This window comes from Fundulus heteroclitus, chromosome 17 (assembly GCF_011125445.2).
Source record: "Fundulus heteroclitus isolate FHET01 chromosome 17, MU-UCD_Fhet_4.1, whole genome shotgun sequence".
Taxonomy (NCBI): Eukaryota; Metazoa; Chordata; class Actinopteri; order Cyprinodontiformes; family Fundulidae; genus Fundulus; species Fundulus heteroclitus.
Genome location: NC_046377.1, coordinates 20,697,590 through 20,723,042, shown reverse-complemented (window position 1 = coordinate 20,723,042; position 25,453 = coordinate 20,697,590). Strand labels below are relative to the sequence as shown.

Below are 25,453 nucleotides of genomic sequence, written 5' to 3'. Positions count from 1 at the left end.
ATTTTGTTGTTTTGTTTTTTTACGACCCATGAGTCAAGTAAACAAACATTTATTGGTAGTGGGTTTATCATTTTTGATTTAATTTCTGACATGCATTAACTCATTCTGTGATTTATACAGATGCACCTATAATGTACATCAATAATTGTTTATTCTAATTCATTTCAGGCTATTTCAAACTTTTTTTTTTTATTGTCATACCATGAATGGCAAATTTGTCTGATTAAAAATGATAGAACATAGAACTGTTTGTAGTTTGTGAGAAAATGTATTGTTTAAATGTATTAAAAAAGAAATCTCAAGGATTTATTGTTTGAAAAGGATGCATAGATATGGGAACAGACCATGTAAAGCTGCATTTTAGTTAACACATTTGTTAATTTGTTAATAACTAAATAATAATTAGTAATACTCATTCAAACAGTGGCAACGCAACAAAACAGCACGACAATCGTCCTTCTCTGTTTATTTGGTTTGTTCCTTCTGGCTTTGCGTAGCGACATTTTTACTAGTTAAACTGCTGCTATGATGTAGTTTCAAATGTTTTAGTGTTTGTCTTTTCGACATGGCTGCTCCTGCAGGCGATGTTCCCCCTAATTTTTCATGTGTCGGAGCAAACACACAAACTCCCTGAGCGATCACTTGACCTCTGTGAGCAACATCACACAGAGGCTACATTACGCCCGTCCAAAACCTGAGATTATAGCTACATGGCTTACGAAAAGTTACAGCAATAATTTATTTTAGATTACTTAATTTAGATGAAACTGATTTAGCCCGATTACATGAACAGGACAAAAATCTTGGATGTTTTTAAAGTATATGTTTCATGTCAGAGCAGGGGTTCTGCTAAGGAAGAACTGAGAGACATGTACAATCCGTCCGTCTGTCTTCTTCCGCTTATCCGGGGTCGGGTCGCGGGGGCAGCAGCTTCAGTAGGGAGGCCCAGATGTCCCTCTCCCCAGCCACTTGGGCCAGCTCCTCAGGAGGAACCCCAAGGCGTTCCCAGGCCAGCCAGGAGACATAGTCACTCCAGCGTGTCCTGAGTCTTCCCCTGGGCCTCCTCCCGGTGGGACGTGCCCGGAACACCTCATCAGGGAGGCGTCCAGGAGGCATCCTGACCAGATGCCCGAGCCACCTCAACTGGCTCCTCTCGACGTGGAGGAGCAGCGGCTCTACTCTGAGTCCTCCCCGGATGACTGAGCTCCTCACCCTATCTCTAAGGGAGAGCCCAGACACACTATGGAGAAAACTCATTTCAGCCGCTTGTATCCGGGATCTCGTTCTTTCGGTCACGACCCAAAGCTCGTGACCATAGATGAGGGTAGGAATGTAGATCGACCGGTAAATCGAGAGCTTCGCCTTTTGGCTCAGCTCTCTCTTCACCACAACGGATCGGTACAGCGCCCGCTTCACAGCAGACGCTGCACCAATCCGCCTGTCGATCTCCCGCTCCATCTTCCCCTCATTCGTGAACAAGACCCCAAGATACTTGAACTCCTCCACTAGGGGCAGGATATCCTCCCCAACCCGGAGAAGGCACTCTACCCCTTTCTGGCTCAAGACCATGGTCTCAGTTTGGAGGCACTGATTTTCATCCCGGCCGCTTCGCACTCGGCTGCGAACCGCTCCAGTGAGAGCTGTAGATCACGCCCTGATGAAGCCAATAGGACCACGTCATCCGCGAATAGCAGAGACCCAATCCTAAGGCCACCAAAACGGATCCCCTCAACACCTTGGCTGCGCCTAGAAATTCTGTCCATAAAAGTTATGAACAGAATCGGTGACAAAGGGCAACCTTGGCGGAGTCCAACTCTCACCGGAAACGAGTCCGACTTACTGCCGGCAATGCGGACCAGACTCTGACACCGGTCGTACAGAGACCTGACAGCCCTTATTAAAGGGTCCGGTACTCCATAGTCCCGGAGTACCCCCCACAGGATCCCCCGGGGGACACGGTCGAATGCCTTCTCCAGATCCACAAAGCACATGTAGACTGGTTGGGCAAACTCCCATGCCCCCTCAAGAATCCTGCTGAGGGTATAGAGCTGGTCCAGTGTTCCACGGCCAGGACGAAAACCACACTGCTCTTCCTGAATCCGAGATTCGACTATCCGACGGACCCTCCTTTCCAGAACCCCTGAATAGACCTTAGCAGGGAGGCTTAAGAGTGTGATTCCTCTGTAGTTGGAACACACCCTCCGGTCCCCCTTTTAAATAGTGGAACCACCACCCCAGTCTGCCAATCCAGGGGAACTGCCCCCGATGTCCACGCAATGTTGCAGAGCCGCGTTAACCAACACAGCCCCACAACATCCAGAGCCTTAAGGTACTCTGGGCGAATCTCATCCACCCCCGGGGCCTTGCCACAGAGTAGCTTTTTAACAACCTCGGCAACCTCAGCCCCAGAGATTGGAGAACCCGACCCAGAGTCATCAGGCTCTGCTTCCTCAATGGAAGACGTGTTGGTGGGATTAAGGAGGTCTTCGAAGTATTCCGCCCATCGACACACGACGTCCCGAGTTGAGGTCAGCAGCACACCACCCCCACTGTAAACAGTGTTGGTACTGCACTGCTTCCCCCTCCTGAGACGCCGGATAGTGTCCACCAGCGGGTTCGAGGGTTGCCGCCGCGACATGCACCGACAACCTTGCGGCCACAGCTCCGACTAGCCGCCTCAGCAATAGAGGCGTGGAACATGGTCCATTCAGACTCAATGTCCCCCGGATTATTGGACCTGGTGTTCCCTCGCCCGGACGCGGGTCACCGGGGCCCCATTCTGGAGCCAGGCCTGGAGGTGGGGCACGTTGGCGAGCGTCTGGTGGCCGGGCTTTTGCCCATGGAGCCCGGCCGGGCTCAGCCCGAAGAGGTGACATGAGTCCCCCTTCCGATGGGCTCACCACCTGTCGGAGGGGCCAAAGGGGTCGGGTGCATTGTGCAACGGGTAGCAGTAGAGGGCGGGGACCTTGGCGTTCCGATCCTCGGCTGCAGAAGCTGACATGTACAGTTCCAATTTTATCAACATTAAATCATTTACATTTTCTGCAGTGTCATTTAGTACATGCATGTGGTTCTGTGCAGCCTGGCCTCTGTCAGTCTGCCACAGGGCAGCTGTGGCTACAATGTAGCTCACCACCACCAGTGTAAAGCGCTTTTGGGTTGTCAGATGATTTATTTCAATATTCTCAGCTGCACATCACCTTTCTAACACAACGAGGGAACGCTCTCACTTCTGAATAATTTATTTTTGCTGCTCTTCGTTTTTACGCCAACGGCAGCATTTTAATAACGTGGGAGACGCTGAAAGTCTTTCAGAGGCAGCTGTATGTCTCGCTGTCAGGAATGTTACTGTTGCACTGTTACATAGTCAGAGACCCACAAGATTAATAACACAACAACACAGAACGAAAGCAATCATTTATTCTGTATCAAATGTTCTTCCAGCTCTAATTTTCCGTTCATTTATTTTAGTTTCCATTCATATATTTTTTTTCCTCCAACGCCGTTAGGGCTACGGCACATTTTTTCACTTAAGTAAGTTAAGTTCACCTTTACTTCAGCTGAAAATATACATGTAGCCTACATGTTTAATATAAAGTGATGTTGGCACAAATTAAACATCTACAAGACAATCAGTGTCAAAAACACGACTTTAATTCTCTGTCAAAAAACTGTCATGTCACTCATGCATTGAAACCGAAAACGCTGAGTATGACAGAGTGAGGTAGAACTACTCAGAGTAGCAGCTTTCTACTCCGGGTAGATTGGCCATTTTTTCTGAAACATAATAACTTGGTTTATTATTACAGTTCATCTTAGATTTTTTTTTTTTTACTGCGCAGCGTAGATTTGCTGTGCGCGCTGAATCCGGCAGCCGTGCACGACCGGGCACGTGTGCAGGTTAGAGGGAACGTTTCCTGCGGGGGATGTCAGGTGTTGGACGGCAGGGATCTTTTTATGGCCATGTTGTTCAGTCAGAGTGAGCGCTCTTCACTCCGAGCAAACCTTTTTTTTCTTTCCTGAAGGCTGTTTGGGTCCCTCAGAGCACCTGGCTGCTAATCCAGGGATCAATAATGAGGTGTAATGGGACTGCTGCTCTGCACAAGTGCACACATCACAACCCCAATAGCCCCGTTTACACTACCCTGTTTTAACCGTGCTAACTGAGATAACTATCGAGTGTAAATGGTTTGCAAACTGAACTGAACTGTGCCAGACACAAACGATCCGCGCTAAATCTAGACCAGTTCCATAGAGGCCCGTTTACACTACACTTTTTTAACCGAGCCGGGACCAGTCCGAGATAACTCTTGTGTGTAAACGGTCAGCAGACTGAACTGGACCGCGCTAAATATAACTAGACCGCGCTAACTGCAGACCAGTTCCTGAGTAGGTCTCGGCCCGGTTATCTGATAAAGAGCGCATGAGCAGACCGCGTCATCCCCTTACAGTCAGCTGACTGTCCGCGGTTTTTCCGGCGTGTCTGGCTGCACGTCCTGATTCACACTACATTCAGACAAATTTCAGACATTCATAATAATACTAGCTTCCTTAGCGTGTCACACGATTTCCAGTGATGATTCTGCTTAGCAGTGTGATGAACCTCAGCGTCTGTCGTTTTTTCCTGCGTCTGTAAATCCTTATTAGACGTTTGTTTGTCTTATCCACGTCCCAAAAGCCGACTCTGTCAAGTAAATTCACCAAAGGTTGCCTTCTTCGCCTGATTGTCCGCAAACAACAAAATATCACAATTATAACCAAACATAACTTCTTGAATGTTTGGGCGCCGCCATTTTTATTTGCTTGAGTCCCTCCTTCAATCCTAGAGAGCAGTAGTACCATAGATCGTCACTAGGAGGCGAGGAACCGTGCTACCGTGATGTGTAAACGGTCGTCAGAACCAAACTCGGCACGGTTAACTGATCCAAGCTCGGTCTGAACTCGCCATGAATCGGTTAAAAAAGGGTAGTGGAAATGGGGCTACTGTTTTAGGGAAATCTGCGGTTCTGCAGCAGAACTCAGGAGAACTTCAGTGGAGTTTGGTGGAAAATCAGCATCAGTGCTGGTGCTTCCAGGTATCGTTCCTAGACGATATCATTGACCTTATCACACACGGAGGATTGACAGAAGCATCATTAAAAAAAATATGACTTCAGTTGTCCTATAGAAAAAAGGCTTCTTAAGTGAATTGTTTTTCTAGCGGCCTTGTTTGTTTTGTTCCTGTTCTCAGCAGCTTCTGGAGATGCTTCAAAGAAAGATCTCAGCCAGGGACAGGAGCAGCTGTTCACTTCAGCCTTGAAACCGTTGCAGCTTCTAGTTCTGCCCACCAAGCTGCGGCAAACGGCTGGAAACTAAACGTACACGTGGGAAATATCTATTGTTAATCAAAGCGAAAGATCTGAATCTAATCACTGATGGAGGTCAGGTGGATATGTGGTTTTACAGCGCGGTTCTGCAGGTCGTTACCTGAGCCGCAGGTAATTAACGCTTTCCAGCGCCGAGCCGTGATTGGGGCGCGGAGCAGAGGAACAGAGAGGCATGGAGGAGGGGAAACCTGTTTGAACGTCTGCAGCTTTAACGACCGGCCTTGTCTTCCAAAGACGTCTTCATCCTCTTTAAGCGGCGCCCAAGGTCGTCCTCGCCCTCCGCCTCGGAGTCTCGTTAAAGCAGGAGGAAGAACTGCGGTGGGATGAATGACTATTTTATCTGGAGCTACAGAACAAACACGGCCGCGGGTTTTTCCCCACTCTTCAGTCGGGTTACTTAGCTTCACAGAGTTCAGGCAGAATCAAACCTCAGACCTTAGAGACACTGTGGGTCTTAAGCTCTGGTTCTGCTAACAGAAATACAGTGGCTTGCAAAAGTATTCATACCCCTTAAACTTTTCTCATATTACAACCACAAACACAGATATTTTTTATTGGACTCTTGTGTGAAAAATCAACACAAAATGGTATACAACTGTGAAGTGGAAAGAAAATTATACATGATTTAATTTTTCTTTTTTACAAATGAACTGAAAAGTGTGGTGTGCAAAATAGAGGGTGACACAGGAGTGGATTTTCACTCCTGTCATATCCCACTCCCACTCAGAATGGCTCCTGCGCCACTCTCATTCTTGTTGTCTTCAGTTTTCTGGCAATACATTAAACCTGAATGTCTATGAAGGGTCAGTTAAGTTCCTGTTTAGTAAAGGCCAGTTAAAGTAAAAGGAATAGTAATAAATAAATAATAAAAGTAACACAGAAGAAAACAGAGCATGCCTATCTTAGTTGAATAAACAAAATGTACAATGTTGCCTTTTACTAATTTATTAACTAATTGTTTCACATGAACAATGAAGTTACTTTTGTTTCAAATTGCTGAAACTAAAGAATAACGCACCGAGCAAGACATCTATACTCAATTAGGAAAAAACTGCATAAAGGCATTTCCTTCACAGTTTAGATAATGTACCGCAGTGGTTCATAAACTCATAAAAAAGTTGAATATCATTCAAGCATATTAGTATTTTTCCATTTGCAATAAAATATCCATGAACTAATTAGGGTTTACTATCAGAACCAATACACTAATCGAACATTAAACCCATTCTTAGACAGACCTCTCAACTTTTGATAAAAGTTAGATTATGTTAATTTTTGGGGGTGGACCCAGGAAAAGCCGGTCCACTCAGCTCCGTCTCATTTTTATCCGACCAGACATGGAAGTAGACATGTTTTACTTTTGTTAAAAAGTGAAAGAGAAGTGTTAACACGTTGTTCAGTTAATGGGTTAAAACAGAAAAAAACACAACTGTTCAAATAATACTAAATAAAATAATAAAGTAGTTTTAAGGTATTGGCCGTATTATTACATCGTTGCACATTGGAAAATGAGTCCAGGAAACACGTTTTACAAGCAGGGTACTGAGTGTTAACACCGTGACAGTCAACTCTCGTCAAGTTTGTTAATATTTGTAACTTTACAGTCGCTCTGTGAGTTTAATCGATAAGTCCTTACTTCTGACTTTGCGTTACAAATCCAACTTTTCCAGGTTGAGTTCGCCACTAGCGGTTGATTATAGAGCGCTCCATAGTTGATCTCCCCCATTCTGTTTTTGAGCACTGGCGGAAAAAATAGACCGGAAACACTGTTGGCTTCTGGGTCGTGTAGTTCTTTTGACTCGCATTATAGTTTAGGTTTGTTGGGGGGAAAAAATACAAAATGGCGGCACCGATCCTACATTTTTGATTTTCTGTTTTATTTCATTTTTTGGCATCGATCCTAATTTATTGTACCTGCAGTTGGTTTTCTCCCGCTCCCGTCTGCTCCCGTTGATGTTTAATCCTGTACTGTCCCAATCACGTGATATTTATTAATGCTGACTCCCATCCCGCATGATTCCCGTGGGAATCACGTGAACCGCAGGATTCCCGAAAAAATGTCAGCCTGTAATGCAAAAGTTTTCTGCCCCCATTACTCTGAGTGCAATCAATTGCCTTCAGAAGTAGCCTGGTGATTGCTAATGACTGAACAGAGTCCACCTGCATGTGATTTAGTCTCAGTACCAATACGGCTGCTCTGTCAGGGCCTCAGATGGCGGTTAAGAGAATATTGGGGAGCAAACGGCATCATGAAGTCCAGGGAACACACCAGACAGGCCAGGGATAAAGTTGTGGAGAGGTTTAAAGCTTTAAAGTTTATAAAAAAAAGATTTCCCAAGCTTTGAACATCTCATGGAGCACTTTTCAATCCAACATCTGGAAATATAAGGGTATGGCACAACTGTAAACCTACCATAACGAGTCAAAAAACAAAACAACTGGACTTTTTTCTGAAGTTGGAAGATGTTTCACTTCCCATCCAGAAAGCTTTCTCAATTCAAATGTCTGGAGTAGTGAGGAGTTCCAAGCTTTATGTTATTGCCCAAAAAGGCCTTGTTATGGCTTAGATAACATGCAAATTAAACCGAAACTGGTCCACCCCTTGCAAAACTCCCCATTACTAAGAGGTGGACCATTTTATCCCAATAGGCCGGTCAAGGTCATCCATACCAGATTCTCTCATTCATGTCTTTGTGGCCCTTGCTTTCTATTTTAATACTCAGTCATGTTGGCAGAGGAAGGGCTCACCTCCAAACTGGTCCCACAAATTCGGGAGCATGCAGTTGTCAAATCTCTTGGTCTGCTGAAGCGTTCAGAGCTCCATTCACTGGATCTATGGGTCCCAGCCCAGCTCTTAAAAAAACAACCCCACACCGTAGCGACCGATGCTGCAGATAGTTGTGGCCGCTGTGCTCCTCAGCATCTATAGCTGAGTTAGTTTACGTGGCTCTACCGCTTCATGGCTGAGTTGCTGTTGCTCTCAGTCGCTTCCACTTTGTTCTAAGACCTCTGACAGCTGACTGGGGAATATTCCAGAGCGAGGAAATGTGACGACTAGACTAGATGCAGCAGTGGCATCCTATCACAGAACCACACTGGAGTTCACTGAGCTCCTAAGATCCCCCCGTCCTTTAACAAATGTTTGTAGGAACAGTCTGCATGCCTAGGGGCTTGGTTTTATACACGGTTGTCCATGGAAGTGCTTGGCTCACCTGGTTTTAGATTATTTGGCTCTGAGAGTCAACGCTTTTGGCAGTATGTTGCATATTTTCTAGTTCTGAGATGACGGCGGCTTTGTTTTAGACTTGAACAGTTCAAAGCTAAAGGCTTCACCAGGGAGAACTGATGCATGTCGCGGGTCTGACAGAGCCACGTTGCCGCGGTAACCGCCTCTGTGAACTCTGACATACGGGAGCACGGGGTCGCCGATCGATCGATGGCGTTCGTCAAACTTCATCAGGCTTCTCCTCGGCTCCCTTAAAGTCTTCCAGCGTCTGACCGCTGAAGAAACAATTTACCTCCTGATAAATCCTAAGCGGAGGCATTAAAAGCCTAAAAGGAGGCATTTAAATATAACACTTAAGTTAATCCACACAGCATTTATCCGGAAGGGACTACTACAACGCCGAAGCTCTCTGTATGTTTTAATAGTTTAGGTTTGTGGAAGCAAACAGGCTGGACATGAAGGAGATGTTTCTGTGCAGCCCACCGGCTCGCTGGACTGAGTGCAGCGCCCTCTGCTGGCTGCTGCTGGACCAGCGCAGCCTAGCATCTCTCTTTGGGGATTTTCTTCTCACAAACCCCCACCTTCTAAAACATCCAGTTTACAGATAATATGACACAAACTGACGGGAGCGTTTTGTGGTCGACGTGGATGGAAGCTTTGTTTTTGCTTTCTGCAAAACAAAAGCTGCTGAGTTCTCATTTTACCCAGAGATGATTGTCTTGGAAGAAATCTCTGTCTTCTCTGCTCCAAGGCTTCGCCCTGACTGCTGTGTATACTCCTCCTCCTCCTCCTGCGATGACAGGAGCAAAGTCGACAAATTCCTCCTCCTATAATCCTCCTTCCTGCCTCCACCTTGACCGGCCACTGACAGTCAGCTCACATCTCCTCCTTAATCCACAGGTTTTTGTTTTTTTTCCCCACATCGTTTTCTTTTTCCCTTCGTAGCAAAATATAATCCTTTTACTGATCTGAAGCCGTTATTAAGCTTTTATAGGTCTCTGTAGCTTTTAAAGCTGTATTTCAGCGCTGTCCTTGGGCCTGCTCTCTGGTAAAAATCCCATTTGGAAATGTAAAACAAAAGCAGAGTTTCAGTCGTGATCTGTTTGCAGAGAGAATAAACCAAAGCTCAGATCTTATCCTTCAGCCTCCTGTTTTGAATGTGAACTGTTTGTATGAAACAAGCAGCATGATGGAGTTTGATGATATTCCTGCAAATGTTTGCTGTTTATTTTTTTTTTTGTTTGTTTGTTTTTACACCTTCCAGGATTCAGTGTATAGAAAAACGTGATTGTGAGTACATTACAGGTCTCAACAAGTATGGAAAAGGAAATAAAGTGTGGGGAATATTTGTATTTGCAGACGTTATGCCCCGTCATTGTCTAAACCTCATGTACATCCGTTTGTCTTTGCCTCCATTCATTAGTTTATCTATCCGCTCAGTTGTTTGCTTGTACGTCCATTAATCCATCCATCCATGCATTTGTCTAAACATCCTCTCATCTTGTGTTTTTTTTTTTGTTGTGAGCTTGATTTCTACTTTAATAATGGACCAAGAACTCAGGCTGTGTGGAACCTGATCTCTCATGTGCTGAAAACTTTAAATAAAACTTCATTCCCTGAGGTTTGTAATTTAGGGAGATTAGCTTCACCGTGAAGCCATCCTTTAGTGGAAGCTCACAGAAGGTTACCTGACCTGCCGTTTAGTCCCGGGAAAATAAATCTTCCCCCAGTTCATGCCGACAAGGCTGCATGGCCCGGATTGTTCAGGTAGGATTATTTCATGAGACCAAGGCGACATTTTAACTGCGACGACATTGTAAGAAGGGAGGCTCGTGATGTTTATTTGTAGCTCAGCTTTTAACTTGAGCAGAAGGATTGAAGTTCTTTTTGTCTCCATCAGGTTTAAAGCCTCTCTGTACAAACAGCCAATCAGAGACTCCGCATCTGACACAGATCTGTTGTAGTTTCGTTTCTAATCCTTAAAAAAAAAAAGAAAAAAGAAAAAAAGAAAGAAAGAAATAAACTGAAGGGAAAAGATCACCATGAACACACTCAGCCAATCACTGAGCCACTATGAGAGGAAGAAGAGGAGGAGGAGCAGGAAGACCCCTGAAGGAGAAGGTGTTAGGTTCGGAGAAAACAGCCAGCAATTACAGAAATGAAAGGCCTGAAACGGCAAGAATCCTCCGCTCTGCAGTTACCATGGCAACCGCCTCCTGCCTCCTCGTCCTCGCCAAGCCGCTTTGCAGCACAATGCCATGAAACGAAAGGATTTTCACAGAAGAAGAAATGAGGGGAGGAGGGAGAGGAGAAACTTTCACCTCCTCCCCTCTTTTTTTTTTTTAATTCTGGTTTCTGACTCTTGGCTGCTGAGAGACGGACAAGATGGCTTACTGGCTGTTTCTACTGGTTTCACATCCTGTTTTAGACCCTGCTCTAATTTATTTTTGACTAGTTTGTAGTTCTCCTGGTTCTAGTCTGTAATTAAATGCCTTTTTCCAGTGTGAGTGGACTGTTTTCTGCTAGACTTAAACTTGTCTGTAACTATTCTTTTGTATCGTTGTGAACTTGTTTGGTTTTCTGGTTCAGACTAGTTTCCGGCTGTGATTTTGCTTTTAGACGGCCCTTGCATTTTATTAAGCTGGTTTTGGACTAAATGTAGCTTCGGTTTTTGCTCTGTTGTTTTGCGCTGCTCCTTAACTCTTATGTTGTGGTCATGAAGTGGTTTTTGGTCTGATTCAGACTGGTTCTGACCTCTTTGTTGCATTTATTGAACTGGTTGTTCTGGAATACTCTGTTTTAGTCTTCTTCTGGGCTAATTGTTTTTTATTTGGTATGTTACTGGTCTGGTATGTTCTGTGAACTAGACTGTGAGGAGATACAGGATGATGAAGAGGAACTACATCAGCTTCAAATCAATCTCCCCTCAGGAAGCTGTGTGTGAAGCCATCAAAGTATATATAAGTCAAATTCTCATGTTTCTCATTAAATAAATGTTGCGGGAGGATTTAAAGCTCTCTTCAGAACCTGAACTCCTCTATGAATGCATTTTTTCCCCCTATAATGTTAACATCCTGCCTCAGAAAGGTGATGACTAAAAGGATCAATTTATCAGGAAGTTGTTCCGCTTCGATGTAAAACGTTTAATGGTTTAACGACCAGCATCTGTCAGCATGCAGCAGTGGTGGAGCTGTCTGGTAAGGAAACGGCGCCCCTTGTGGTTGATGATTGCAAGTTTTGTTTTGTTTCCCCTCAAAATCAGGTTTGCATTTTTACTGCTGATTTAACTTGAGACGGATCTGGACTTTAGCAGGAGTTTGGACTGGTTCTACCTTGGTTTTATGACATGTTTTACCCTGGTTTGGGTGAGATCTGGTTCCGGCGAGGCTTTTTAGTTTTGATCTGTGCATTTAGGTTTGGTTTCCTTACATTTTGTGGTAAGCTCTAGACTGGTTTTGGAATCACTTTATATCTGAATCAAGACAGATTTTACATTTGGACCTACTTGATTTTATTCTGAGTTTAATATCTTTGGAGGCATGCAGTCTACTTTTTTTTAGATTTGGACCTTCATGAATATTTTTAAACTCTACCCCCTGCTCTTCATTTTTGCTGCAGGATTGTTTTTGTTTTTACAACATTTAAGGTTTAATCTTTACAGGATTCACAAGCTTTTTGGACCAGAACTTCTAAAACCACCAGGTTGAGGATGAACCCCTAACCAGGTCTCACTGATGTGTTTCAGATGCTGGGAACTCTCACTGCTGTGCCCATAAAGGTGCCTCAAGTCAGCTCGCTGCACCGGCTGGCAGGACAAGCAGCCACTGTGCTACCTCAGGTAAATCTGGACCACCGGGTCACTTTAACTGCTTGAGATATGGAGAGGGGCACTCAATGCAGACTGCTTTTAGATGGATTTTATTCATTTATGGTTTACAAATATGCAAAAGAATAAAACCAGTTAACACGGTTCAGCCCTGCTTGTTTGAGGCCAGCAGGTGGCAGCAGAACATGCATCAAAACTGCTTTCTGATCCTCTTAAAGGTGTTGGTTTTAATTGCATAATAAGCAATTACCGCTTTTATTTCCGTTTATGACTGCCACTTATTTTAAACTGAATTATAATGAACAAAAGCCTCAGGAATGAAAATGCTGACTTTTTGCTGAACCCATCGCCTCTCCTCCTCCCTCCAGGTCAGGCCAAAGACCCAGATCCCCGACAGCCTCCCCCACAGTCCCTGCCAGGAGCTGCAGCCGCTCAGCTTGCAGAGAGTCACTGCTGTGGTCAGTCCCAAAAACCAGGCGCCCACCCTGCCCACCGCCAACAGCACCTTCAGCTCCGACCACCAGCCAAACAGCCACATCAGCGCCTCGCCGTCCTCCGCCCCTCTGCTCGCCCCGTCAGTGGGCCCCGACTTGGGCAGCCCCGCCCAGCACGCCTCTGCCGGTCCGGGCGTGGCCTACGCCATCATCGCCGCCTCCCCTGCCACTGGGAACGGGGTGTCGTCTGTCAGCGAGGCCGTAAAGGTACAGACCCGTCAGATGTTATCGAGGCAGAAAGCATTCTTTTTAAAACAATTTTTTTTTTCTGTAACTTTAAAATGAGAAGCAACAGTTTCTAGACTGATTTTCTGCTGTCAGAACACGGTTAAAACGTTGAACTAATAAAACAAGCAGGAAGCTAAATTCAAATGTAAGTGTAAACTGTGAAGCGTCAAATGAAAAGATGCGAAAAATAATATTAGCATTCCAGCTCATTAAAGTTGGTCAAACACTCATTGAACGCGCTTTACTAAATATTTTTCTCACATTCAGCCTGAAGAGAGAAGCACTTTTTTCCCCTTCAAATAAAAATCAAAAACCAAAACGGCGTATTCCAGAAATAATAGCTCATTCTACAAACTGTTTAGATTTATTTTTAATTCGCTATGTTTGATTTTCAAAATGAAAAAAAAAACAACTTGAGATTATTTCATTTTCAAACACTGTGGTAGCAATAAATGTAATCCTTAGGTAAAAACATATTTCTGTTGAGTAAATACATTTCTCATAAGACGGAGCAACATAAAAATAAATTAGAGCAGGACTTGTTTCTCACAAGAAATATGTTTTTACCTAAGAAATACCAAAAGTGTCATTTTTTTAATTCCTCTTTGCCTTTAGGGTTGCAAAACTATTCATACATCTTGGAAGTTTATAATTTTGTTATAGTTCAACCCCAAAATTTGTTTTTTATGTGACATAGTAGCACAGAGTAGTGCACAATTGTAAACGTCTCGCTAATTGAAACTGTTGTGTGCATTTGTATTCAGGCCCCTTTTTCTTCAATACAACCCATTGCAACTAATTGCCTCCATAAGTCCCTTAATTAACGAACAGTCAACCTTTTGTATAAATGCAGCTCTTCGGTTTCTGGCCTGAAACGTTTGTTGGAGAAAATTAGAGAACAGCTAGGATCATGAGGAAGTTGTGGAGAAGTTTAAATCGGGGTTAGATTATAAAAACGTACCCCAGAGCTCTGAATATGGAAAACAGGATGGATCACCTGTAGACCTACCAGGACGTTCACCTACATTGACAGACCAGCCAAGAGGACCCTGGTAACTCTGGAGGAGCTGTTAAGATTTATGACTCAGGTGAAGAATGTGTTGGCAGGAAAAGTTTTAGCTGTGCACTTCACAAGTCTGGCTTTTATAAAAGAGTGGCTAAAAAAAACAACAACCAGAAGTTCTGTTTAAAGCTTTCCTCGACCCATGCAGGTGACAAACAGGTGGAAGAAGGTGCTCTGATTATTTGCAAAGTAAATGTAACACTGCACACCACCTGAACATACCATCACCCAGGTGAAATATAGTGGCAGCAACATGCTGTGGGGTTGCTTTTCTTCAGCAGAGACAGGGAAGCTGGTTGGAGTTAAACTGGAAGACAACCTGTTTAAGGCTGTAAAAGACTTGATAATGGGACAGACTTTCCCCTTTTAGCACCACAGCCACTCTAGTCAGCCAGGGCCACAATTCAGTTACTTAGATCAGCATGTTTATGTTTTAGAATGGCCTAGTCCAAGTCCAGGTCTAGCTTAAACAAGATTTGAAGACTCATCTTCAAACACACTCCATCCAACCTAAAAGATCTCAAATTATTTTTGCAAGAAAACAAGTTAATATTTCCGTCTCTAGATTTACTAAGCCAAAATAGAAATATAACAGACATGCAGGAGGGACTCGTGGTTCTACAAAGACTAAATTAAAATACACGCCATACTTTTCAGATTATCTTTTCTTGAACTTTATAATCGCGCTCTACTTTCTGTTGGTCTATCTTTTGAAATACTTTGAAGTTTTTGGTTTTAACGTGACAAAGCGAGTGGAAAGTTCAAATGGGTGTGAAAACTTTTGCAAGGCGCTTTTTGCTGTCACTTTCCTACAATTAATGTTCTGCTTTCGCTCAGATTTTCCCTTTGTGGCAGGAGTTTGATTTCCTAATTTAAGGACTTGTCTTTGCAGGTGATAATAATCCAGCCGCAGGCCCCCAGCAGCACTGAGGGGTCCCCAGGGGCCCAGGCTGACCTCCTCTCACAGGAGGCTCCATCTGCAAAATCCCCTTCAAAGAAGAAGAAGAAGGAGGAGGATCCTGAGGTAAAGTCAAATTAGCTTTATTACAGTCAGGTTTTCCATATGAAACACTAATGGCAACAGGAAGGGACTCATCTTCCTGCGTTTCTTGCAGAAAATCGCCTTCATGGTGGCCCTCGGCCTCGTCACCACCGAGCAGCTGGAAGGTGAGTTCACGCTCAGTCTGTAAGACGTTCCAACCTGGAAAAGAAACATGGCAAAAAGCTGCAGATTAGCTGCTTTTTTTTTTTTTTTCTTAGAAGATTAAAAGCAAAACTTAAGAGCGGTGTGTTTGTTTTTGTTGTGAGCAGAGATCCAGACGAAGAGGCAGGAGAGGAAGAGGAGAAGCACAGCGAACCCAGCCTACAGCGGCCTCTTTGAGCCAGAGGTGAGAAACCATAGAAATCAGCTTTTTCTGGGATGGTTCAGATGTAACCAGACTTCCTGTTTGTTTGCAGCGGAAACGCCTGCCGTCACATTACCTGAACAGCTCCATCTACCTGTCGGCACGAGGTAACGCATCTCAGAACGACACAAACACCAAACCTGTAACTTTTCTTCCACTTCTTCTTGTGAGGCAGCATCTTCTCCTTTACTGTCTAATGTCACAACCGAGCCGAAGCCATCAGAGCACAGCATGTAAAACGGGTTCTGCTCATTTCAATCGAGCCGTCCGAGACCTTAAAGCAATGTTCTACAGTTCATTTATACTCTGACAGTGAGCCTGAAGGAGCACTGATATAGCAGGGGTCCATAACTGCAACTTTCTGGGAATTAATGGTACCTTTTGGGAAAAGATGGGAATAAACTTGTAATTTTAAACCTTGAAACAGCAAACGGGCTTAAATCAGAGGCAACAGACTGTCGCTTAGTATTTTTCTAATCTTTGTCAATTCAGGCGGCTCGGGTTCAGGTTGCTCAAGTGCGAGCCGCCTGAATTGACAAAGATTTCTGGATAGGGGGTGAAATATTTTCAGAAAACTGAGCGAAAGTCCGATCACCGCCGATTAAAGCCAGATTTTTGCTGTTGCCCTGACCAGGAAAAATGAACATTTGAACTTTGATGCTCAACACTGGACAGAAACTTTAAATCTGAGTAAAATGTGTAATTTCTTTACACACAAATTTAGGCAAAAAGATTAATAAAATAAAAAATAGGACATCAATGGTGGTTTCTGGTGAACACAATGGAAGCACAATAAGCAAAGAGTCAGTAGAATCTTGACTAAAATAGCCAGATTTCATTAGGTTTACCTATTCTATCCCTACAGGCACGTATTGTTAAAAACCTGGATTATTCAAGATGTCAGTTTGAGCCTATTGACAAGAAAGTGAAGTACATTCTGATGTCACTGGCTAAATATTTTATTGTATTTTTGTTCAGAAACTAGCGTTCAGTTAAATTACTCTAGTTTGTTATTGACGCAAATTTTGAATATTTAGGAACTTCCTAAAATGTAAAAAAGTTTTCCTCCCCTCTACAAACCTGTCCATAATTCATGAATATACCCAAGCACCTTTATCTTTTTTGTAGTTTGGTACATGGGTATGAAATTGGAGCACAGATTGGCTTCAAACTCATAAAAAGGAGTATTTGAGCCTAGGGTGCGTCCGTGAAAGTGAACATATTTAAGGCACCACAATAACCCTGATTTTAATGCATTGCTTGGATCAATTGTAATGTATAAAAAGAAAAAACAATTCACTACTAACTCCAATTAATCTGTTTTACAGTCCTAGGAAAAGGCATTTACTCCCTACATGCAAATACAAATTTTAATTTCCATCGCAAATTAACTGATTAACATTTTTGTTAAATATCACTAGCTTCACCCTGGCCTGATTAACCCCAGATCTGCAGCGTTTGGAAATAACTTAAGTAGAATTTGTCCAGAAGACTAAAAGCAAAACATCTAACAAAAAATCCAGGAACAGATTAGAAAAACTCTTTGACATCCATTAGTCTGGAAAGGGCAACCAAGTCATTTTTTAAGACTGTAGGATTATCCATTTCACACAATTAAGTCCACTTCTGATTGGCTCCACAAAGAAAATCAGAGTTTTAAGAGGCCTAGTCAAGGTTTGAACTTAAACAGTTTGAATTAAACCCAATCAGCCAAGAAGACAGGGCCAACGGTCCTCCAGAGATGCGTAACAGACTGTCTGACAGTTGTTGGTACAATTGGTTGTCAGGCTAAGGCCCCTTCTTCACCTTACTGAATGAAGCCGTCACTTAAAAACTGCATTTTGTGTTTATTCTGATGGTAACCATTCAGAAATCTGCCAGTCGATGCCATTTTCACAGCATTGTTCCTCTGAAGCTTGCTTTTCCCAAACAATCCAGATCATTTCCTTCAGCTGCAGTTAACCTTTAACTCCTCTAACGCGCACTAACCTCTGCTCTGCTCCATCCACACGCTAACCTCAGAGGATTTCTGCTGGAAGGTAAGGTCACGTGGCTCCAGACGTCCCCGGCTCGGCGGCGCTGGGGAACTCCACTGATGTCTGCTGCGTCTCTTTTCAGGAGGAGCTGGAGCATGAAGACCGCTGCGCCGTCTGTAAGGAGGAAGGAGAGCTGCAGATCTGCCACAACTGCCCCCGAGCCTTCCACCCCAGCTGCCTCCACCCGCCCATCAAAAGCCCCCACAGAGGCCCCTGGTACTGCCCCAAGTGCCAGAAGAAGGTGCGTTTGAGACGCGCTGAGTTTGTTGTTGCAGCTTGGATGCGACAGAAACTTGAACCTGGAACTTCTGCTTTCAGGTCCTGAACAAGGAGAACCTGTCTTGGCCTCAGAGCTTCGTTCAGTCCTATGTTACCCACAAGACAGGTGAGACGCTGGCGCTTGCTTCTTCAGCTTAGAGTCGTCCCGATGACTGTTCTGATGGAGTGTATGTGTGTGCAGTGAGGCAGGAGGAGAAGCGGCGGCTGCTGAGGCGAAACAACGAGCTGAAGAAGGAGTGCGCTCACCTGGAGGAGCAAGACAAGAAGCTCAACAAGACGCTCAAAGTAAGAAACTGCGCAGAACCGCAGTTTTTAAATCCTGACGGGAAAACGCTAACTGGCACCACGACAGTAGCCTCGTGAGACCACCCTGATCTCGCGAGCTTTCAAGGTTTCACTCGCAGATCAGTCTGGCTACTCTCCGTTAAAGAAAATTTGGAGCCGTTCACCAAACGAACGTCCAATCAGCGTTGGCTTTGAGGCGGGTTGAGGTGTGACGCAACGGGAAGCGCGACAGTTCAGTTTAAAGAACATGGCGGCTTCAGCCGATGAAACTAGCGTTAGCGTGGCTATCGAGCAAGTTTTATCGGAATTACAGAGTATTTCTTTGCTGAGCTAACGAACCTTTACCTGCAGCAGCAAGAGTAGCTTGGCTTGTGGTTGTGTTTTCGTCGTCGCTCTGTTACGAGCGACGACGAAGCATGTTGACGAGTACGTCATATGCTTCCTTGATCTGATTGGTTTATTTGGCCTGTCTATCACCAACATAGGCCAATCAGCTAACCAGTATTTTCGCCCCTTCCCAAAATTACTTCAACGGAAGGTTTCCAGATGGATATGCGGAGCAAATCTATCTGGCGGCGTCAGGTTACCACGACAGCCCCTGGTGAAATATTTCAAGCCTTTATTCCTTGTAATTTTGAGGATTATGGCTTGCTGATAATACAAATCTCAAGATTCAGTGTCTTAGAGCATTGTGGAAAAAGCTGTGGTATATTCAGAAAAAGTTAAGTGGAAGGACAAATGTGGTGGGAAAAGCTGCACCAGCATCAGGGATAACTGCAGCCTTGAAAGGTTTTCAGAGCAAAATCCATCTGAGGCTGCTGCACAAGGAGTGGAGCAAGAGCAGAGACGACCAGACGCCACGTTGCTTGAAGTTTAGTGTTAAGTTTCCACAGTCAGTGGTGATTTGGGGTGCCATGTCATCTGCTGGTTCTGATCCACTGGGTTTTCTGAAGTCCACAGTCAATGCAGCCGTCTATCAGGACGTTTTAGAGCCCTTCATGCTTCCTTCTGCTAACAAGCTTTACGGAGACACTGATTTCATTCTGCAGCAGGACTTGGTACCAAAAGCTGGTCTGAAGACCATGGTGGTACTGTGCTTGGCCGGACCAGAACCCCCTAGAGAATCTATGGAGTGTCAAGATTAAGATGAGAGTCTCCAGAACCAACAATCCAGAAGACCTGAAGGCAGCTACTAAAGCAACCTGTGCTTCCTGAACCTCTAAGCAGAACCACAGGCTGATCGGCTCCATTGATGCAGTAATTCATGCAAAAGGAGTCCAGATTAGAAATGCATTTTTTGTTATGTAATATTGAAAGTTTGTGAGACACTGAACTTTAAATTTTCATCATCTGTAATTCATAATCAGCAAAATTACAAGAAAGGCTTTATTTACACCATGTATGATTAATATATCTAAGTTTCAAAATCTGAATAGAATACCAAAATAATTCACTTTTACATGATATTTTGAGAGCTCCCAATAGATGTAATCTAACAGCTCTTTGTCTGAAAGGAAGTAGGGTAGGAAATTGATATTAAATGCATTCCTACATCTTCATTTATAAGTGGCTTTAGAGGAAAGTGTTTGCCAAATACATCAACAGAAAGCAAATAAATGAAGAAATTAAGAAGGGAGCGATGTAAAAGCAGGTGGAAAGTTTAGTTAATGAGTGTAGGGAAGAAATGAAAGGGAGAGAAACAAGGAACCGAGGGTACAACAGGCAGCAGAAGAAGGAGGGCAAGGATTGAAAGACGGTATAAAGCTGAGGCAGGACTGGACAGGTTGTTACTCCCATGCAGATGCAGTGCTGGAAACTCTGGGTCAATCTGAATGCCATTATTGGGTTAGGACTCTGTAGCCAAAGCAGAAGTACTTCAGCAGTCGCCATGATAGGTGCTGTTGGATTAGTGCAGCTAGTAAGAAAGGAGAAAGGAAAAGTAGCCTGTATGCTTCCTCTCATGGCTAGTTTAGCTTAGGAATCCTGTGACGTCCCTTACCGGCACCAAGAACCCTTTAGGTATCCCACAATTCTTTGAGTGACATGACGTATGAGTACAGTCCACCTCAAGGAAATTAATGAAAATGTCTGGAGAGAAGAGAGCGTGCACTTTGTGGTCCATTTTCAGAAGGCTGCAGGCCCGGATTTTACTAGAATCAATCGTGTGTTTCCGTCACGTAAAGACTTCGGAGTTAAAGGCTGTCCGAAATTCCTTTCCTATCCACCATAGAGTTCTTACTGTTGACCACCGTGAAAGGTCAACGAACAGGAGCCATTATTCAGAGGCTCCATCCGAATACCCTTAATTATAGCTCCTAGCTCCTGTTCCCTGACCTTCCATGGGGACAGCCGTCTTTACGTGACGGAAACACACATGGACGATTCTAGTGAAATCTGGGCCTGCAGCCTTCTGAAAATTAACTACAAAGTGCACGCTCTCTTCTCTCCGGACACTTTCGTTGATTTCCGTGAGTTGGCCTGTGCACATGCGTCATGTCACGCAAAGAATTGTGGGATACTTAAAGGGTTCTTGGAACCAGTAAGAGACGTTGCGGAGGTTCCTAAGCTAAACTAGCCATGAGAGGAAGCATACAGGCTACTTTTCCTACCTCGTGCCATACCGACTGCACTATTCGGAATTGCTAAAGAGTCATTACTCTATAAGGGTGTTTAATTGAGTCTCTGTTCATCTTTTTCTCAAATTAATTGGACAATTACACTGACAAAAACTGTCCAATCATAGAGTATGGAGAGAGTAATGAGAGGTTTGAGAGTAAATGTGTATCCAAATGTTGACCCTACAATTGTTTTTTTTGTTTTTTTTGTTGTTCTTGGGAGACAGTTTATGGATTGCATTCTTTACACTTCTTGGGACGGGGCTTCCTCTGAACGCTGCAGTGCTGCCGCATTTCCATTGGTCAGCTTGGATACGAACTCAGAAGCAATTTGTTACAGATTTTCCAACTCATTGACCAGTCAGTTACCATGAAATGGCCCCCAGTTCTCTATATAGGGGTGGGGGACATTTGTGGGTGGCGAAAACCAAAAGAAATGCTTCTGAATTTGTTTCCAAGCTGACCAACAGGAATGTTTTCACTCAAACCCTCAGAGGAAGCCCCACCCTCAGAAGTGTAGAGAATGTAATCAGTAAGAAGCGATTTGAAAAGAACACAATGAATTATTCTCAAAGCCTTTTTTTTTTAAATGTCTTCTTTGCTTGCTATAATATTGGAAAAAAAAATTCTCTCCACCCAAGCTACCCGTTCACCGACTCGCGCTGCAGAACTTAAACCACTTCCTGTTTCTCTACAGGTCTGCATGGATCAGAGGGATCGACTCCTCGGTCTGCAGAGGGACACTCAGGCGTCGCTCGACCGCCTCAAAGCGCTCATCAGGCTCATCCAGCGAGACCAGCTTGTCCAGGTCACCATGACGACTGTTGCCAAGCTCCCCCAGCTCTGGATGAAACCCACCAGCACCGCCGCCATAGTGGCGGCGCCGTCGGCCGCGCCGCTGCAACCGAACCAGGACGACGTCACCAACTAGATCCAACATCTCTGAAGTGTTTTCAAACCCAACACCTACAGTGCTTACGAGATTTTTTTTAAGTTATTTTCTATTTATTCTTCGCCTTAATGTATTTATTATGAACCGCTAGAATCCAGCGTCCGGTTTCCCCCAAACCTGAGCAGTCAGGTGAAGGAGCGGCTGTACAGCGATTTATCCGAGTAGATGTTCGTTTTCATCCTCCTGTGAACAAAGTTCCTGCCATACGACTTCAGGAAGACGTTTCCACGCGTAAACGCAGACGAGCCTTCAAACAAAACAGAGAACTACGTTTTTCTCAGTATTTATAGAGTTAAAGTCAAAGAAAAAAAGTATTTAAGATTAAACTACAGAAATTAGCTTTTTAGTGCAGATTTTAGTATTTTCATGCCGATGCCTGTTGATAAATGTAAGTTTGGAGTATTTGAGGGGATCACTGTACATATGTGCTTTCATCATCATCTAAATCCCATCTGACGCACATGAGTTTAACTTTTCTTTAAGGCGCAGAAGGAAAGCCATCCTGGATGGAAAGAAAACCTTCACATACTGAATGGATTGGTTAAACTAAGGTGTACAACACCTCAAACACTAAGAAATTAATTAAGCCAGACACGCAAGTCGCATTATGCAGATAATCCAGTTCCCTTCCCAGAAAATCACTCATGCAGCTTTTCGAACAAATAACTTGATTTCTTTATGCGCGGAGAAAAAAAAAAAAAAAAAGCTATCCAGATCTTTTTTGGAAAGCTCAATTAAATTTGACTTATCACATTCAGGCCTGATCTGCAGAATCAAGAAATTTAAAGTCATAAAAAAAACCTTTCCCACTAAAAGGTCTTGGGATTTAATCACCTGGAGGGTTTATCACTTGGGTAATTTGTCTTAAATCAGCTTGATGACTGATGCGAAAGTTGAAAAAAACCAAACTGCACTACACGTCCAGCAAGTGGCGGTAATAAGAAACTAAAGGCTTCATCAGCTGTGCTCTCCATGATGCCGTTAAAGTTGGAGCCCGAACTTTCGCTCCGTTTTGGATTTTGCTTACTTAATTTCTTTGCTTACTGTAGTCGCAGGCGTGTGTTTAAGCTGAGCCAATTATTCACTTCTAAATTTACTTTCTTGCTCTCCAATAACAAATTATTGTTATATAAATGTCTTATATCATTCACCACCCCCCGCCAGGCTAAGCGTCATTATTTATTTTAAATGCATCAATATTTGAGAGCGACATAAATTTGAAACGGTCAGAAAAGCTCTCGCTGTAAATAGCTAACACGCTAGCTGTTATTAGCTTGACGCACATCACGGCGGTAGTGACGCAATGCTCCCCACGCTTCACTTCACAAACCTTAAACATATCTGTGACCTGATGCTGCGCCTTAAAAATCTGTAAACGTTAATTTAAAAAGGACTGAATCTGTCCTAAATGATTTCATTTTTAAAGCCCCTTTTTGCTTCTGCGTCTTAAAGAAAAACCTCGTTCCAGTCGACGTGTGATGCATCCATTCAGCCCCTCCCTCTTTAACCAGTATGGAAAATATGCCAAAAACTTATTTTTGTTTTGTGTCTTATATTTTCTGTGTATTCTGAGCGACAGATGAACACTGCCTCACATCGTTTCAGGGTTTCTGTCTGTTGTATCGTATCAGTTATTTGTTTTTTAGCTAAAATAAGAAGGAAAAACCAGAAGCAGGACGTCTCCGTCGAGCTGCAACAACAGTCGCGAGTCTTCCTGCCGGTCCGGAGACGTCCCGCTTCAACGCTCCGAATTGTTTTGTGTTTTATTTTTGTGGTACTGTACTCACCGATCAGTCGAGGTGCGGCGCTCTGATGCACAAACAATGAACAAAAAGCAGAGGAACAGTTCAGGAAAAAAAAAAATGCCTTTTATCAGAAAAGATTTGATTACAGAGTCATATCCAGCTCACCTGTTTGGTCTCTGAAGGAGCGACGCTGCAGGATCTCAGTTTGACGCAAACACGCTCAAGTCTGTCCATCTTTTCTGCTTAAAACTGAGCAAAAATAAACAGTTTGGAATTGAGATATCAGTTCAGCACCTGAAGGATCCCTGCTGTTAAAAGACTGAAAATAAACCAAACATTAAAGTCAGTAATTAAAATGTACATTTTAGTCACAGCTGAACAAAAAGAACTTAAAAATTCCCTTGGAAATCAAAATCAGATTTTAAACAGCTCCAATTTCAGGTTATAAGCTAACAAAATATATTTTTTTGCAGTTGCATGCATAATAAATAACATATTACTTTAAACACCATACTATTTTAGAGGATGTCTCTTCTTTTGAACAGTTAAAAGTGCTTTTAATGCCTAAATTTAAGTTTCATACTTAACGTCTGATCAGAGAGGATCTTAATGAGCAGCTAATTAAAATTAAATCACATTTCTCAATTGAAATATAAAAAGAAATACAATGATCTATGAAAAGGAGCAAAAGCATGTATAAACTTTTTGGACCAATCTTGCAGGTAACTTGCGTTTCAACTGTTCCTGAAGATTTTTGGATTACTTTTGTTATAAAATGATTTTGCTGAGGATCTCCTGATTAAAAAGGTGAACAGACTTCTGCTGTTTCCACTCGCCAGATTAAAGTTTGGAGGTGGAAATCTGCCTGTGGACTAGAGGAGACAAATATTTAGAGATCAGATTACCTTTTTATTTGCTCCCCTTGGCGGAGCTCCTTCAGAGTCCAACCTGCCTTCATGAGAGAATCAAATCATCATCAGTCTATAACATAAGAGGGCTTTTATTTTGAAATGTGCCATGTGATGCATATCGAATCCTCACCTGAGAGGGGGGGGGGAGTTCAAACCGTGATGGAAACCATATCGGTTCTCTTTGACGCATCGATGCTTCGCTCGTTAAAAAAAAAAAAAGAGAAAAAGAGAAGCCCACCTTCCTCCTCCTCCTCCATCCATTTCTAGGAATCTTCTCCGGGAGAAACTGTGCAGTGCTTAAACAGATCTATTTTACTACACGACACAACATTTGAACAAAAAAAGAAAGGACAAAAAAAAAAACATTTTTATATTCTTTTATTGAGGAGCCAAGAGGAACCAGAACCGTCTGTGTAGATGGAGGTGAAGTAGAAGTTTCTGTTCGTCAGTGGAAACGGGCAACTGTCCAGTGGATAGTGTGTATAGGAAAGTGTTTGTCTTAAATATGCCAACGTAGTTTTTCCTTCTTTCTGATGCATTAAAACGCTGAATAATGGAAGGATGGATGGTTAAAGATTAGTCTCACCTTTTGTACCAAGTTCTTACAAAAACATGGAATCATTAATAAACAAAATTCAACAACAAAAAGTCTGTCTGGGAATTAATTTTGAACATCAAGACTCCAAATCATTAAAGATTTCTTTTTTGTTCATTTATGAAAGCATTTTAGACATCTGTATTGTTGAAATATTGCATTTTTGGGCATGTATCAGGTATAATTTATTTAAATACAGAAAATAAAGGTTTCCTATAGGACAAATCATTATATATAACCTATAAAATATTTTTGGCTGCAAAATTTTACATTAAATAAAAAAATCTAAATGGAAAAATAGAAATTTTAAAATTGTACATAAATGTATCAACTTTATATCTGCAAAACTTTTTAATCAGGATAATTTTTTTGTAATTTTATGAAATATTAGAAATATACATATTTTCTGAATATTTCAGGTAATAT

The 25,453-nt window shown here is 43.1% G+C and overlaps 1 protein-coding gene and 1 long non-coding RNA gene across 2 annotated transcripts in view; one reads left to right on the top strand and one right to left on the bottom strand.

Moving 5' to 3' along the window:
* phf21b (PHD finger protein 21B) overlaps nt 1-25,080 on the top strand; it is a 90,756-nt gene extending 65,676 nt beyond the window's left edge. The window contains exons 4-14 of the mRNA XM_012850553.3: nt 12,338-12,430; nt 12,787-13,119; nt 15,096-15,227; nt 15,319-15,370; nt 15,515-15,591; nt 15,662-15,716; nt 17,632-17,648; nt 17,728-17,886; nt 17,964-18,030; nt 18,106-18,209; nt 21,522-25,080. Of these exons, the coding sequence (XP_012706007.1) occupies nt 12,338-12,430; nt 12,787-13,119; nt 15,096-15,227; nt 15,319-15,370; nt 15,515-15,591; nt 15,662-15,716; nt 17,632-17,648; nt 17,728-17,886; nt 17,964-18,030; nt 18,106-18,209; nt 21,522-21,755 (1,323 nt within the window). The 3' untranslated portion in view covers nt 21,756-25,080. The remainder of the gene's footprint in view (nt 1-12,337; nt 12,431-12,786; nt 13,120-15,095; nt 15,228-15,318; nt 15,371-15,514; nt 15,592-15,661; nt 15,717-17,631; nt 17,649-17,727; nt 17,887-17,963; nt 18,031-18,105; nt 18,210-21,521) is intronic.
* Nucleotides 16,728-17,721, bottom strand: LOC110366727. The gene is made up of 2 exons (XR_002426927.2): nt 17,421-17,721; nt 16,728-17,342 (listed from the first exon to the last, which is right to left on the bottom strand). It is a non-coding gene; the product is annotated as an uncharacterized LOC110366727 (long non-coding RNA).
* Nucleotides 25,081-25,453: the final 373 nt, after the last annotated feature.